The sequence below is a fragment of the Poecilia latipinna genome, unplaced genomic scaffold, assembly GCF_001443285.1.
Source record: "Poecilia latipinna isolate Pla-1442-1.1 unplaced genomic scaffold, P_latipinna-1.0 Scaffold3845, whole genome shotgun sequence".
Lineage (NCBI taxonomy): Eukaryota > Metazoa > Chordata > Actinopteri > Cyprinodontiformes > Poeciliidae > Poecilia > Poecilia latipinna.
Window position 1 is genome coordinate 18,991 of NW_015116461.1, and position 15,815 is coordinate 34,805.

General features: G+C 41.2%; 1 protein-coding gene across 1 annotated transcript; it reads right to left on the minus strand.

Annotated features, from left to right (window-relative positions):
- Nucleotides 1-9,978: 9,978 nt before the first annotated feature.
- Nucleotides 9,979-14,655, minus strand: LOC106941751 (ephrin type-A receptor 7-like). Its single transcript, XM_015024865.1, has 4 exons — nt 13,883-14,655; nt 12,485-12,549; nt 11,272-11,941; nt 9,979-10,963 (listed from the first exon to the last, which is right to left on the minus strand). The coding sequence occupies exons 1-4, from the start codon at nt 13,992-13,994 to the stop codon at nt 10,812-10,814; spliced, it is 999 nt and encodes a 332-aa protein (XP_014880351.1). The 5' UTR covers nt 13,995-14,655; the 3' UTR covers nt 9,979-10,811.
- Between the last annotated feature and the right edge of the window lie 1,160 nt (nt 14,656-15,815).

The window sequence follows — 15,815 nt, forward strand, 5'->3', positions numbered from 1 at the left end:
AGGCCAGCAGAGAAGGCCTTGCAGGCCCTGACGGCCCACCACTGCTTCTGAATTTGCACTCTGTTGGCTTACTGGTGTAACTTCTCCCATTTTTAGAGTTTGCTCAACATACTGCAGCTCCATTTTATGTCTTATTGTAATTGCAATGTGAGTCAAGTGCAAATAGTCTGAAATGTGTGATTGAGAGGAGCGGAGCAGGACAGGGCTACATGTGCATTAGTTGTGCAGTTCGCTGCACTTGTTACAGTCTGATTATTTTCTGCACCTTCATTTCTTTCCTTCCTCAACAGACTAGACTAAGCAGATTAGTGCAACTTTATATCGTACAGTCTTGTTTAGTCTTTACTGTGCTATATGTAATGTAAGCTGACCTGACCCAACCCAACCCAATCAGCAGGCATATAACTGTGACCTGACTGGGCCTGACTTTCGGCTGGGATTCGGGTCAGGTTATAGATTTAAACTCAAATTTTTGTCACCCTAATCTATAGTTGCCTCTACAGTTTCTCTATCAGAATCAAATCAGGACCCTTACTGGGATGCTCCACAATATTAATTCTTAGTCAGAAAGACTAATCAGAAGATTGCTTTTAACTAAAATCTCATCAAATCTAGGCGTGTTCATATTTTTAGATTTCACCGGGCAGGCTACGTTAGTTAAAGAATCATCCTGGTCTCTTCATTTTGTTATGGACTAAATATCCATAACATTTGGATGGACTAACTAAATAAAGATGAAAGTGGCCAAAATGCTAAAATATATGAAAAATAACAAGGAGATTGACATGACAGAAGAGAGAAATGAAGAGTGAGGTTTGATGAATAACAATTAACATTGCTAGTATTAAACAATCTTGTACAATGCGTAATGTTTTCCTAATTATGTCCAAACCTAATTTGCACTCTGAATCTGAATGCACTATACGTGCTGTGGAAGACATCGACTGGCCTTTGGCATACTGGTTTGGCTCAGTGGTCACTCAGAGTGGTTGGAAAACTGTAGGTTCAGTTCCACTTTCCTCCCTTACCACATGTAGTTGTTGGGAATAGCACCAAGCTGCCAACTAACCTGTGTTCATGAGTGACCCAGACTCATGGTCCAAAGGCACTCAGAGGTAGTTACAAGCAAAAAAAAATAAAAAATACAGAAGAAGTTCAGTCCATCTACCACTTAGTTTGGGGTAAAAACAAATCAAATGTTTCTGAAGGCAAAATGACAATCTGTAATTTAATTTAAAAACTTACTGATATTTTAACCCGTTTTTAATAGCCTGACTTACTTTTTTATCTGGTCTTAGTAGGTAAATATCTTTTTGGGGACTGAATTGTATGGACCATTAGTTATAATCCTTGGCCTACTAGTATCTTCACACCAAAGATGTAAGAAGCATTTCAGGCTCACAAAACACATCAAAACACAAAAAGCTCAGAGTCTTTGCGATCATGTTTCAAACACCAACATTTTCTCAACAACAACTCCCCCCAGTTTGGAGAAGCAAGGTCACAGTGTCCATGAAACCATAAGCAGAATAAAAAGGAAGCCTTGAAACTTGTAAGAAACAGCTTAAGACTGATTTGGCATTATGCTGGATCCTCTCCCCAACCCTACACATACTGGGAAAGGCTCTGTCTGTCTGCCGAGTTCCACACGTCCACACAACCAGGCCATTCATCCGAGGTACCTGTGCTTAGCAGGAGATAAGTAGCTTTCTGTGAGAAACAATGAGAAGATTAGCATTCCCTTACACCGTGTTGGAGGACACCAAGCTTCGCCCTCTAAGAAGGGAAAACCCAAAGGAAGCACCAGCTCCGATGTACACAGCAAAGATCAAAGCCACACTGTGATTAAGTTCTACTGAAAATTAAACTAATTCTTCTGTGGTTTGAGTAAAACTAATACAATAGCCAGCTCTTAAATGTGGAAAGAGTTTGACTAGCTTTCCAAAGAAAACATACTTATGCTTGTTTCAAATTTCGTGACAGTTCAATTTAGCATCATGACCCTAAATTGACTCCAGAATGTCAGATTATTCAGAGTATTTGTGTACATACGTCACCTAGAAAGGATCAGATTATTGACTCCAACTAATTACGGATATGATAAACTAATTTAACTTTTACTCTTAAAAGATGCAGCTGTAAATGTGTTGATCTTATTTTCAGTTGTTTGGAGCAGCAGACAGTTTTTCCTACTGATACTGAGTCTTTAAAAATGCCTCCTTACAATCCTCTGAGAAACTGCAGGTGATACTTGCTCACTTTCATTTTATCTGGCAGGAGGTAATTATCTCAGAACAGACATGCAGAAGGGTACATTTTAATCTTAAAATAAGTGGAAGACCATGAAGTGAACGCTGTAAAAGAAACATATCTGCTGTGGTTAAAAAGGAGATATAAAAGAAGGAGTATAATCTCAAAAAACATGATTGCTTCAACTCCATTAGTCGCTATGTACATCAATACAAATGCCAAAGACCAAACTTAAACACCTGTCCTCTCTCCTTCAATTCCTGCTGATTTACAGCTTGGGTTTGGATGTAGAAAATGAAGATCATTCCAAAATTATATGCAGTAAAATGATGGCCTTTCTCTCTGGCTCTGCTGTGTCATGAATCTACACACTGTCTTCCTAAAGAGTACCTCACTTTTTTAAGCTGCTGTGAGCTTTTCAAATGGCTTCCCAGTGACATGGAAAATACCTCTGCCTAATCGTCTTTTGTTTAGTTCATTTAACTCACATGACAACAGGAGAGTGGGCCCTTAAGGGTAACCGGGCAGATACCTTTTAGAGATGACATGGCTTAAAAAAGGAGTTGTACTGACAGACACTGGAAGACAGAAGTGAACTCTCCACTATGGGGATGAAAACACAGGATCCACAAGTGTGACAAACCCAAAACACCCTGCAGCCCAAGCAAAACCGCTGCTAAAAATGTCCCCAGTCAGCAACTGGGCATTATCTCTGGATTGTTCCTGAGCCCACCAGCCCTCCTGACCTTGATGCAGCCTATGTTAGTCCGGCCACTCCAACACAGATGCAACAAAAAGAGTTAGAACAATGTTAAGCTAGCTCATCCCTGCAAAACAAAGGCATCGCCTGGACTCAGATGACCACTAAAGCTTGTGCAGGTCTGGACTGCCATCAAAAGCATACTTCTTGATTTCTGACTTTCCTTTTACATGTTTTTTTAATTCAGAGAATGAAAAACCTTTTTGACCTTCCATCCATTTTCTGTAGGTCAACACAGGGCTGTTGGGTCAGGAAAGTTGGAATACCCAACTTTCCAACCATAAATGTATGGTTGGAACATGCAAACCGCACGCAATGACTCCCAGACTGAGAATCAAATGTAAGACCTTCTTGCTAAATGGCAACAGTGCAAACAAACTACAACTTGTTGCATCTTAGAGCAAATCATAGGACTGTGCGATAAAACAATAACAATAGCTAATGATTTCATCCAATATAATGTCGATAATTTCACTGCTCTGGAACCTCAAAGCATTATGGGGGATGTAGGGAACGGCAAGGCTTTAGCCGCTCAACCCCTCATAGCCCAACTAAACAAGGCTGGTGGCTGTTTAGTTACCTAGCAATAAACTGTTGCGTAAATGCCCAACATTAGCGCACTCTTCACTCTCCAGAAGTCTGAACGAACTCGAGTCCGATTCAATCCGGACATCTGTCGGACACTCCCCCACAGAGAGAAGTTTTTGTGACCACAGATGTGCAGTTTGTGATGAACTGACTTATACAGGAAACTACAATCACATTGAACTGTATTGTGTGCAACACCAAACTGATTATGTTGAGATTCAGTGGAACCAGTCGCAAGGACATGTACTGTGACTGCTGCTCTCGGTGCAGCACTGACGGTTGTGCGGTGGCGGGCCTGGTGGAGAAGAAACGGGGCTAGGCACTCAACAAACTCATCAGACTTGCATGTATCAATTACAGTTGTGGGAAATTAAGGAATTTGTCAAGAGAAGTGTTGGCAATCCGTAAACTCAACTATTAATTCTCAAGGATCGCCGGATAGCAGCACAGTCAGCGAGGTTCATGGAATACACCCAGTATGTGTGAGAAGTTTCATTTGTCTATTTTTTTATTTTTAGCTAGTTATGTTCCATAACTGCCTAAAAATAATAATAATAATAAAAACAGGATGGAGTAAAAGGAGAAAATAAGTACAACAACAGCTTAAGGGGAAATTGTAAATAAAAAACAAAAGGTCACAATACCAGTTTGGCAGCATTTTTGGATATTTTAAACAAAAAACTAATCATTAAAAATTAATATTGACTGATATGAAATAATTTTTATGTTTTTCTGCCATATCGCCCAGCCCTACTTTGCATGATTAATTAATTATTCCCATGCTTGGTTATTATTAAACAGTAGTACTGGTGTTTGAAAAAAACTCTGAAATTCTGACAGAAGCAGCTGCATTTTCTGCAACAAAGCCACCTTGACACTTTTTAAGTTCTGTTTCCACCTCTATGGATGTTGGTGGAGAGGAAACTGTGCAGTTATGTAATAAGTTATTGATTTTCCTCTTAAAGGAAGATTGAAGCACAGAGCCAGGGGTCTGAGGTTTCCCGAAGGAGCAGCTCCACTGACAACCCAGAGCTCCCTGCTGCTTCTTGAGGTAGCGAGACCCGAGAGCCCCCTCACATATCACTTTCACCTTCATGCCACAGGGACACAACACAGAACACCAAAGCCATTGTCTTCTGACATGGAGTTCGCCTGTCTGATCACATCCCTCTCAAGAAGCCAGCAGGCAACCAATTACAAAAAAGACATCTGTGCCACAGTTTGGATAGCTAAAAAGGGCAAAAGCTTAGAACGGCAAGAGGTTTGAAAGCAGGGATCGATGGAGATGTCTGAACCTGTTAGTGCAAGTGGAGACGAGAGCCTCTGCACTGCAGGGAGGGCTCCTTTGTCATGTAGGGGGGAGGGGCACAAAGAGGTGACTCCTCTGGTGATCAGGGGTCAACTGCTGCGATCATCCATCTTCTTCTTGACAGTGTCCTGTCAGCCAGGGCGCTCACGTTACTAAACACAACCGGCAGACCTCCATTGTGTTCCTGCGCCAATCTGCAGCCATATGTAAATGAAGGTACCGACCTCATGCATGGTCTAATGTGAACCTTGGCATCACCTTGGAAATAACATTAGCTGACATAAAGTCACAAAGGTCTCCTATACTGGGGCTTACAAAGTACAGCTAACCATCTGGCTTTGTTTGTGTGAGAATGAGGAAGGTTTTCTTGGAATCTCTCCCTTCACGTGATGCGGCGTAGGGTCTCCAATTAGGCCTGGCAGGTCAGATTCCAAGAACTCAATCCCAATAAGCTGTCACTTTTTTATGCTTGTTAAATTTAAAATAGTCATGTCCAATTCACATTTGAAAATAAGTCTTAGACTGGAATGCATAAACACCAACAAAACATCCATGCCCCATCACAAAGAAAATGATCTGTGACTTTCATAAAAGATCAGAAATCTGATGACTGTCTTAATTTTAGATTTTCTCTCCAAATGCTTTATAAAAAAGAGTAATGTCTCTAAGTTTATTTCTAATGTGTAGGCTTGCAATGTTGCTCTGTTCTGCAAATGAGTCTGGTAGATGAAGAAGTCTAAGGAGCCTTCAGCCTGACAGTTATCCATCACGTAAATGTCCTCAACAGGAAAAAAAAACTAATTGAAACCACAGTACAGCTTAACAGGAATTAACTAAAATGTGTAAGAATCAAAAATCACAGAAAAATTCCAGAAAGTACAAACTGATACTAAAAGCCAGCTCTTCATCTATGACTGGTCCCAACAGCCTTGCATAAAAACTATTTTCACCTCATCGGTTACGAGATTCTGATTATAATATCATTGTGTCAGATGAATGTTCCTTATTTGAAGAATAAAAAATGGAGAGAATATTGGTGTATAAGAAGACATGTCTGCATGGTTGTCCTGACAAAATGAAAGTCAGAAGGTCTCAGGGAAACAAAATCCCCGTTGCTCAAAATGAATCAGAATTTTCCCATCAAAACTGCTGTAAATTTCTCATCACCAGTCCCGTGACATGCTTATAGTAAACTTCTCTTAATCACACTTTGGTTCATAAAACAGATGAGGCAGCGTTGATGAAACACGTCTAGGAAATGTTGGGCAATGCTGCTTTATCTGTAAGATACTCACAATAATTAGATATGATTCATGAGGCCTGGATTATGCCCATAAAAAGAGACCAAACATCTGCATGTCAACATCCAATAAATGTTGAAACTTGGTTGAGACATTTACTCACCTTTTTCACGAAACAAATAACCTCCTCATTTTCAGCCTAGACATCTGTTTTATCCATAACCTCAACCAGATCCATCCTCAATGGATTAAAGCCACTCCTATTAATGTCCTTAATCAGCACAACTTGTTTTACTCATTTATTTGTACATTTGTAAAACTTTAGCTTAATTTATAGCATCGTTTTATTCCATGTCGTCACCTTCCTAATATTTTGTCCTGTCATTTTTTTTCCAAGAGTGTTAGGTACAATATCTTTACAAAAGATATTGTGGCAAAACAATATCTTTTTGCCTAAAATATCTTTGGGAAAAAAAGAGATGGTGAGATTTTTTTTTAATAATTTTTTATTTTTTGTCAAAATCACTATTTTTGGCAATTAAAAATTTGATCTAAAAATGTGTGTATGTCCTCCCTTTGCTGCTCCTCATTCACAAATGTATATTTGAAAGGGGAGAGGGTGAGGGCCTGGACGTGAAAGTAAAATAAGTAGTTTTCCTCTCTGCTTGCCAAACCCCATTTTCTAACTTTGTGCTTGTCCATTCCTAAGAGGAAGTACCAGTGTTTTGTCTACTAATGAGAAGAGATTAGAGCAAAAGACCCACAAAGAAATATGATAATGTAGTTAGGATTGTATATAGGAATCATAATCTGAAACTAAATGTGATCTGTTTTTTTTTCACATTCTTCAAAAATAATTGTTGTCCCTCTACTAGTGGAGAAACTGAGATAAAGACAACAGACTGTTGGGTAAGTCTTAACCACGTCAAAGCATCAGAAATAAGCTTTTCACACACATACAAAAACTTATATGATAACATAATCCCTCTATGACCTTAGACAATTATTTATATGACTAGTCAGTAAAATCACCTGGGAAAAATCCAAAATATTTTCTGAAAAGTCAGTGTTTAAAAATGTTTTTATCTGTCAGTGGGTTTTCACAAATCGAACAATAAAAAAAAAATTGCAATATGTTTTTGTTCCTCTAAAACAGATAAAAACCTTTCTACTCTCTCTGACCAACAATTCAGATTGAGAGTTCCATCAGTCAACTGGGCCAAAGGCTAAATCTTCATATTTCAGAGGAAGGAGCCAGCACATTATTGGCATTTTACATGATCAATGACTTAGGTTCTCTTTTCATTACTCAGTTCAGTTCAGTTCCTTTTGGTTTCACTTAAATATCTTGGGACTCCGCCCCTAAGCAATCAATTTTATAACATTGTCAACTCTATTGGAAGCAGGATCCTGAGCAAAGAATACTCCATCTGTGTGTTTGACTGCTACCTGCCAGGTCAGGACAACAAACAGGAAAAGCCATGGGAAGCTCTTCATAGCAAGCACACGGTTGTGACAGGATCCCATCCATCACCAATTTATTCCAATTCTGAGTGATTTAGGTCCATTTGGGTCTCCTGTGGGTTCAGCACACACTTGTCATTTGCGTAATTAAGCCCTGGGGGAGCAGTAGAAGGCAGTCATTTGCTGCATTAAATCCTCACCTTATCAATCAGGGGAACATCAAGATACACGAGGACCCATGACACTTGGCTTCCTGCCTTCATTTGAAATGCTAAACAAAACTTTATTTCCATGCCTGAAGCTGGGCCTGGCTACTCCAACCACCAACCGGCTTCTATGCATGTTAGCTGTCTCAGGGAGATGAAGCTCTGCCCCTTCCCTCGGGGGGCTCAATCATCAATCAGTCTCCAACTAACTTCTGTCTAAGTCCTAGACAGTCAAGACGGATGGTGCCAGCATCTACAGGATGCTGCAGTATCCCATTAATTCTCCTGTTAGCATGCACTAAGAGAAATAGCTGCAAGATGTGAAGCATTTTATCTGTTCTCTAGCCGTCACAGTCGGCTCCCTTGTTTGGCCGAGGGTCACTAGTTAATCATTTCACAGGCGCTGGTTGTGATGTGTCAAAATCAGACAACATCCATTCTCGGCATTGAGTCAAACAAAGACACAAGTGTCCCCCAACAAGGGCCCGTTCGGTCTGAACGACTCGTTGGCTCTGCCACAACCAGCAGACAGTCCTGAACAGAACCAGGGGATGAATGGATGCTATTTTCACAACGCACACTCCTTCGCAAAATGAAACCCTGGCAGGCTGCTGGGACACTTCAACAGGCCTTTTTCAACACTCCCTCCACAGAGGCCACCGAACGAACACAGGGGGCGAAGAGACTGACATTTACTGCAAAACAAAGAGTTAAAGACACACTGGGAAGAGGGGAGGGGGTGGACATAGTGAAAGACAAGCGGTCCCTCTTTGCAGAGAGTGATGAATGAGTGGATCACAACAAGTTTTGGAGAAAGTCTTTCGCTCCACACAGGGAGCTTCTCAAATGGAATGACTGACAGCTAAACGCACCAACTCCACCTGCACCAACATGTCGGCTGGATACTTTACTCACTGCTCATGTTATTACCACAGAATCCCATAACAGGCTTGTCTTAGGAGAATAACTGCTTTATTGGTGCTCATCTGAAATTAGGACATGTCCATCAAATTAAATGGATGTAAAAAAAAAAAATAGAAACAGCTACCTTGCCAATTAAATCTATGGCACCGAGTCCTAAAATCCTCCAAAAGACAAAGACTGATTTTTTTTTCTGGATCTATAATTTAGCAAGGTCATTTATGTGTATGTGTGAGTGTGTGTCCACTGTGAAATGCAAAATCTCAGACATTGAGCATCTAACTCATCCCACTGCAGCAGTGTTGACTGACAGTGACAGAGTCTACAAGGCTGCTAATACTAGATTAAATCATGATTTTCAGCAAGAAAACTATAACTAACAAATCTGTCATAACAACTAAGCTACATCAGTTCTAGAGGGTTACTTCAAACTCCCCTAAAAAGTGTTGTCAGAACAAATTCAAAGGGATTTTACCAAAGCAGTTCCAGGTCCCAGGTTTCAGGTTGAGCCAAGAGAAAAGCGGTGATAGGTCAGTTCGGGATAAAAACCTCAAGTTGTAGCCCTAAACTTCACAGTGTTTATGCAGTGGATTTGTATTTTTATCCCTTTGGGACAAGCATTCACAGATATTTAAACGTCCCAAAAAAAGAATGTGCTACACAACAGCACGGGGCTTTTGTTTGTATTTATTTGTCCCTCACATAATAAACATTTCAATATCCTTGAGGAGGATTCTCATTGGAGATATTCAAGCCTTCTCCCCAGACGGCTACAAACAGATGCTGAAGTTTAAATTCTTATTAAATGACAGTTAACAGAAAGCACGAGCCATTTTCAACCAGTATAACTGAAAAGTAATGTCTGGCACCCTCTCTCCACAAAGCTCAAAAGTTTGTGGGGAAACAAAAAGTGACCCTCAAAGCCAGAGCACTTTTCCTGCCATAGTAATTAGTTTTTACCCTGGTTAATACAGTGGAAGAGCAAGAAGGCAATAAAATCCAAGGGACACTACTCTGTTTCTTACAGTGAGAAAATAACCCTTATATATTGATTTCACCATTCAGATTATCTATTTTGGATCTGCTTCGTGAAATTTGCCTCAAATTGTTTTTACAGTCACGGACAGTTGGACTAACTGCTCTGTTGTTCAACTGATAGAAATACTTTGAATTGTTTCTGTTCTTCAGGAAACTACTGAATGGACAATTTGGTGTCAATGGAGCCACTGCAAGAAGTGCTGATGGTGCAACATGATTCTCATTTTATTTAGATCAAGCACCCCTTAATACAGAAGTGTCTCATGGCTCAGCAGAGATAAAGCTAATAAAGGTGCAGCGTCAAAGCTGGAGTTTGATTCACATGGATTTAAACAATGCGGGGATAAACTCAGCGTGCTGCTGCCTTACCTAGAGGTACTTCCTTAAGTTGCTCCTCAAAGAGATTAATTAATAGAGAAGGGCTTCCGTTGTGGGGACTTTGCAGTGAGACACAATAAGAAAAGGTGGTTGGAGTGATTAGTTTTGAGTTGCAGCGTTCTCTCTGTGGAGAGAAGTTCTGAGGTTTTCTTCAAACCTGAGGGCACGACTGGATCTTATGCATATTAAAACAACAAGAACAATAAGAAGTCGCTCCATGGGGCTGAATCAGTGATAGCCTGCTAACATTAGAGACATAACACAACTTGAGGCAGGCTGTGTTGCTCTAAATTACATGGCCTAATATATTTCATTAGCACACCTCCCTCAGAGGGGTCCCTAATGGAAGACAGCGTGGCTGAAAGCTCATCTGCCAGGGATGCTAATTTGTTCTAAAGCACATTCCGTTAACTTATTACTGGCTGCTGCTCCTTATAAGTGGTTTAGATTGAGGTTGTCCACTTTGAAAAAAGAAGGTCTTGGCTGATGATGCACGCCACTTTAGTTCTATGACCTAAGATGGCCCGGTTTAATCTACTGGATCTATTCTAAGGATTTTTATCTTTCAAGCCGGGTAGCTACCAAAAAACAATCCTGCGAATATTTCAGGACAGAAAAGGCAAATTATCTTTGACTGAAATGTCATTGTTGGAGCCTCACAAAAACAATTGAACCCTTCCTCTTCTACTGCTACAGAAGAAGCCGCCGTATCTGTTATCCGTTGTGTCAGGACTGTTTGGGGGAACAGGATAGCACAGCTTCCTCTGAACCAGTGGGCTCTGCTGCTGACCAAGTCGGCTTTGGATCACTTGAAGAGAAAAGGGTTTGCGCTGAAGAGCTCAACTCAACTTACTGAATAATCCCCAAGTCAACAGACTCAGGCCGATAAAATGAAGAGCTTTACAATCAATTAGAATAGATTCTAATGATTCAGCTGCATGAATCCTTTTACCAACATAAATATTCGGCCGTCCATGTCCATATTGTTAATATGCTTTCTATTGGTTGTTATTTAAGCAAATTACAAGTTTGTGAACTACACATTTCTTCTTTTCAAACTATTGCTGTGGTATGACACCTCTAGCCACACAGGTTAAATGAAGTTCAACTACTTACGCTCACAAGCATCTCCTTTCTGATGAAATCCAGCTTTGCATATACATTTCCCAATGGGCACGAGCCATTCCCCTTCAGCGCTGCAGTGCATCTTGGGGGAGTTATCAGCCTCCTCCTCAGCATCATTCACACACATGCCTTCCACCTCCACCAGCGAGGAGAACTCCGATCCTGTCACTGTGTCTGGGAAGGTGGCCAGATTCTCAATGATCGACCAGCACTTCTTGTAGTAGACTTTGACAGAGACCAGGGCGATGCATGCCCCGACGTCCTGGAAGGCGAGGTAGAACCCCCGCCTGGACAGTGGACCGATGATGCGCACCTCCGTATTCAGCTTCATCTTCCTCTCGCCCAGGTCTCCCTGGGTGAAGCTCTCATCTGCCGCGATTGTATCAATTTTCACATACTGATTCTCCCTCAAGCCCCGGCCAACCTCGGAATCTGTTTCCTGGTAATACAGGTTGAATGTCTCCTTGCAGGCACCCACCACACCAGGTAGGCTGTTACAATCCCTCAAGGTGAACTTCAGCTCGACAAAAATTCTCTGGGCATCGCCCTTCTCTATCCAGTTAGTCCGAAGCCAGTTGTTCTGATTGGGCTCCATGACTTTACAGACCTGGTAGGTACGAATGGGTGTGTAGTTTTCATCCAAGCCACTGATCTCTTCCCACTAAAAGGAAATAAGATGCATTAAAAATGAGTCTATCCATAAGGAAATGCATTTCAATATTGCTGTGAGGTGCAGACGGAAACTTAAATTGGAGCTGATCAAACTAACTGATCAAAGGTGTATGAAATCTAGAGACAATGACCTGCAGAGGGAGGAAGAAGATTGGATGTTCTATCTTACACACACATCTTTAAACAATGATTGTGTTTTGTTTATCAGATTGTCCTTGCAATTTTTATTTTAAAAGTTTGTCACTGCTTGCTTTAATAAGACTTGTGCAAGTGGTTCACTTAAGGCCTTTGTGCTCTGAATGTTAAAAGCCGGCTGCGTTCGGAAGCACAAACCAGCCTAGCGAACTTGTCCCTCTCCTGTGTGTGTGTGTGTGTGTGTGTGTGTGTGTGTGTGTGTGTGTGTGTGTGTGTGTGTTTAAACCATTATTATCCCCTATTACACAGCGGAGAAAGCACCGAGTGAAAAAACATCGAGATGCAGAGGGCATCCACTGGAATGCATGTGAGCAATGCAGGGATTCTGCAGACTTACCCCATTGGGAGGATAGGAGATCCACTCCAACTCTGTCTGCTGCGCCTTCGAGTCCAGTAGAATCACTAGTGACAGAAAAACAAGAGGCAGGTGGTTAAAACTCACTCCAGGGGCAGGAGGACTTGTTTTCACTGATAGGCCACGTGTGTGTGCTTGCATGTGTGCGTGCGTGTGTGTGTGTGTGTGTGTGCGTGCGTGTCTATCTGTCTACAACGCATAGCTACCTGTGACCTCATTCCTGCAAGCACCAGCTCTAAGGCTGAAACATGCAACACAAGGCAGGTCATGGTCTGCTGGGAAACTTTTCATTGAACACGGGAAACATCCAGAGGTCGGTCATCATTTGGTGAAATATTTATACACGCAATTTGCAATTATTGGTTGCTCACTTCAGCTACTTCTAACTGTTTCATTATATCAAGATAAGAGCATGTATGCTTCTTGATCATGTTCAATCATAAGAACCAAAAGACTGTTGAATCTTGTAAAACTAGCGGCTTATTTTGGATGTTTCCGGCCAGCGCATGGCGGACTCGCGGAGACGCCTGGAAATCAACTTCTTTAAAGAGGTTTTATTATTAGCAGTCAGATCGATTCTCTGAGAGGCATGGACGGAAAACAGCCCGGCTGCGCTCAGACGACGCGCTGTGCGCTTTGTCGATTCGGAAAAATCCCGAAGATAGACATTTAAAATTCACCTCATCAGATCAGCCGGCGTAAAACGCTCGATTAGTGCTGATCGACAGGCTACAGTTTTTTATATTATTATCGTCGTTAAAAATCTAATTGATCCTTTGGTTTCATTTTAGAATCTCCTTTATTTAATGTATCTGATCCGATTTGCAAAGCGCGTCCAGTTGTACCCTCCGTTATCTTATTTTGTTTCTCGCAGCCTGGCTTAAGTTGAGCGTCTGGAAGCGACCGCGGCTCCGTGGCGGACTGTCGTATTTCAGGCTGGACTGTCAGAGCCGAGGCCACTTTGGAGGAAATAACCGTCCAAGCTGCGTCCTGATGGACGGCGCACTCACTCCGAGCAAGGCCAGCCTGCTCATCGATCCGCTCATATTACCCAGTTAGTGGAGACGGATCGCAGCTTTAGCGCTGCACAAACAAGCTGTTAATACCTGGAACAAAAAACAAGATAATCTGCAAATAATCCACGTTTCAGTGTTTTACCGTGCGTAAAAACACTAAGAGCAAGCCGCCGCTCTGTGCCGGGATGTTATCGCCGCACACGCTTCGCTTCTAATAATAACAAAAGTTAAAATAATTGATAAATAACAAAACCAGGGATGTCTGACTTTTGTTCATTTTTTCCACAAGGACGTCGGGTTTTTCCGGACAACGACTTGCTGCTCCGTGGGACAGACGAAAACAATCCAAACTTTGGGAACTCACCTTCTTTAGCGTTCTGCGCTCGCCCGCCGCCCGCATGGCAGCACAGGAGAAGGAACGGCGTAATCCAAAGCCACGAGCTGGATCTGGATCTGGATCTGGATCTGGGGAGCATAGTGCCGCTGCGGGTTCAGTCTGGACCGTAACTCTCGCTGCTGCCACCGTCTCTCGCGCTTTCCATTGACGACACTGAAGCGGTTCTCTATAACGATCCGATGGTCCCAGCTCAAATAGTGTTTGCTGCCGCGGGGAGGAGACAGGCACTGCACGGCTATCAGTCACCGAGATGGGCGGGGTGGATGTCCAATGGGAGCGCGCCAAAAGAAACGTCACGACAACAGAGAGCAAATAGGGAGGAAATGCTGGTTTTCTTTGTGTGTGTGTGTGTGTGTGTGTGTGTGTGTGTGTGTGTGTGTGTGTGTGTGTGTGTGTGTGTGTGTGTGCGCGCGCTTTTTTTGTTTGTTTGTTTTAGGGGTAGACGTAGGAGGAAGGTCTGGAGACAGATACGATATTTTAAGTTTTCCAGGGAACCTCGACTTCAAATGGGACGTTAGTGACCGATCACCTCACTGAAGGAAAAGAATATCCTAATATCGAACCAGATTTCTTACTCTGTTTTGAAAATATCTTGTTTGGTATCGCAGATGTCAAGATGAAAGAGTCCTCTGCCATTTTTCTTATCAATATCTTGTTTCTTCCAAAGTTTCAGTTTGCTAAAACAAAATAAAGGACAGGAAACAGTTTTGTAAAAGATTTAAAACTGAATATTGATGCAGTTTCACACTCAAACGACAAAAATGCTGCACAATTTAACTTTTTAACTGGCATTTCTTCATTTTCTTGTCATTTGTTTTGGGGTTTCATGTCCCATGTTCTTGGATGTGTGCTGATGTGTACTATTTTTCAAGACTGCTGGGCTTGAAAAATAGTACACAGTCACCGAGTTTACTAGTAAATAAGCTTTACTTCTAAACCTTATTTAGAAGTAACGTTCTAAATAATGCTGAGAAAAAGAGTGTAGATTATACAGTGTTAGCATTTCACCAATAAACATTTTTATTTGCTGCTACTGTTTAAATAGTTCTGCACATATGTGATGTGAATTTAATAGCTGAATTACCCTTGATTAGGTCAATTTCTAGGATCAGTTCAATGCAAATATTATTTGAAACACCAAGCTAAATTAGTTTCTTGTGGTTATATTTGAAAATGTATATTTAATAAATTCAATTGATCTAGAACACATCCAACAGTTTATAACAAGCATGATATTATCCATCTTTCTTGATAGACACTTAAGATGAGCTTAGATTAAACACCAAACAGGGCTGAGTGTCCCTGCTGAAGGTGTCTTCCATCTCATCTGTCCTGTGTGATGAAAAGAAGCAAGAAATATTAAAACATTACATAAGAAATAATAATAAACAGGGTGCTGTGGTGGCCCATGTGTGGAGGCTGGTGGTCGCGGGTTCGGTTCCCGGCCTGGTGGCATTTGCCGCATGTCTTCCCCCTCTCTTGTGGCCCTCTTTCCTGTCGGGCTTCTTTCGGATGGAGGCCACTAGAGCCAACAAAACCTTAAAAAAAAAGAATAATAAACTTTTAGATTCTATGTGGCAGCTAAATGTTGCTAAATTAGTATGAAAAGTAGCATAAATTTGAATTATCCAACTAATATAATTTTTCATAATACATTCTTTTATAGTGCCAATTCCTGCATTGCTCTAAGTTTGATTGTCATCTTCAGTTACATCACTAACTAAACTCTATCTTCAACTAATTTTAAGTAGCAGTAAAATAAATTTAAAAAAATCAATAATTGTATATTTTTATTTCTAACATAGTTTATAAAGAAACACAAAGTCAGACAAAAATCAATATATTTTTTTTTCTTTAGTCTGGTCACTGAGGACATCAGTAAATAAATCCCACTGTTTCT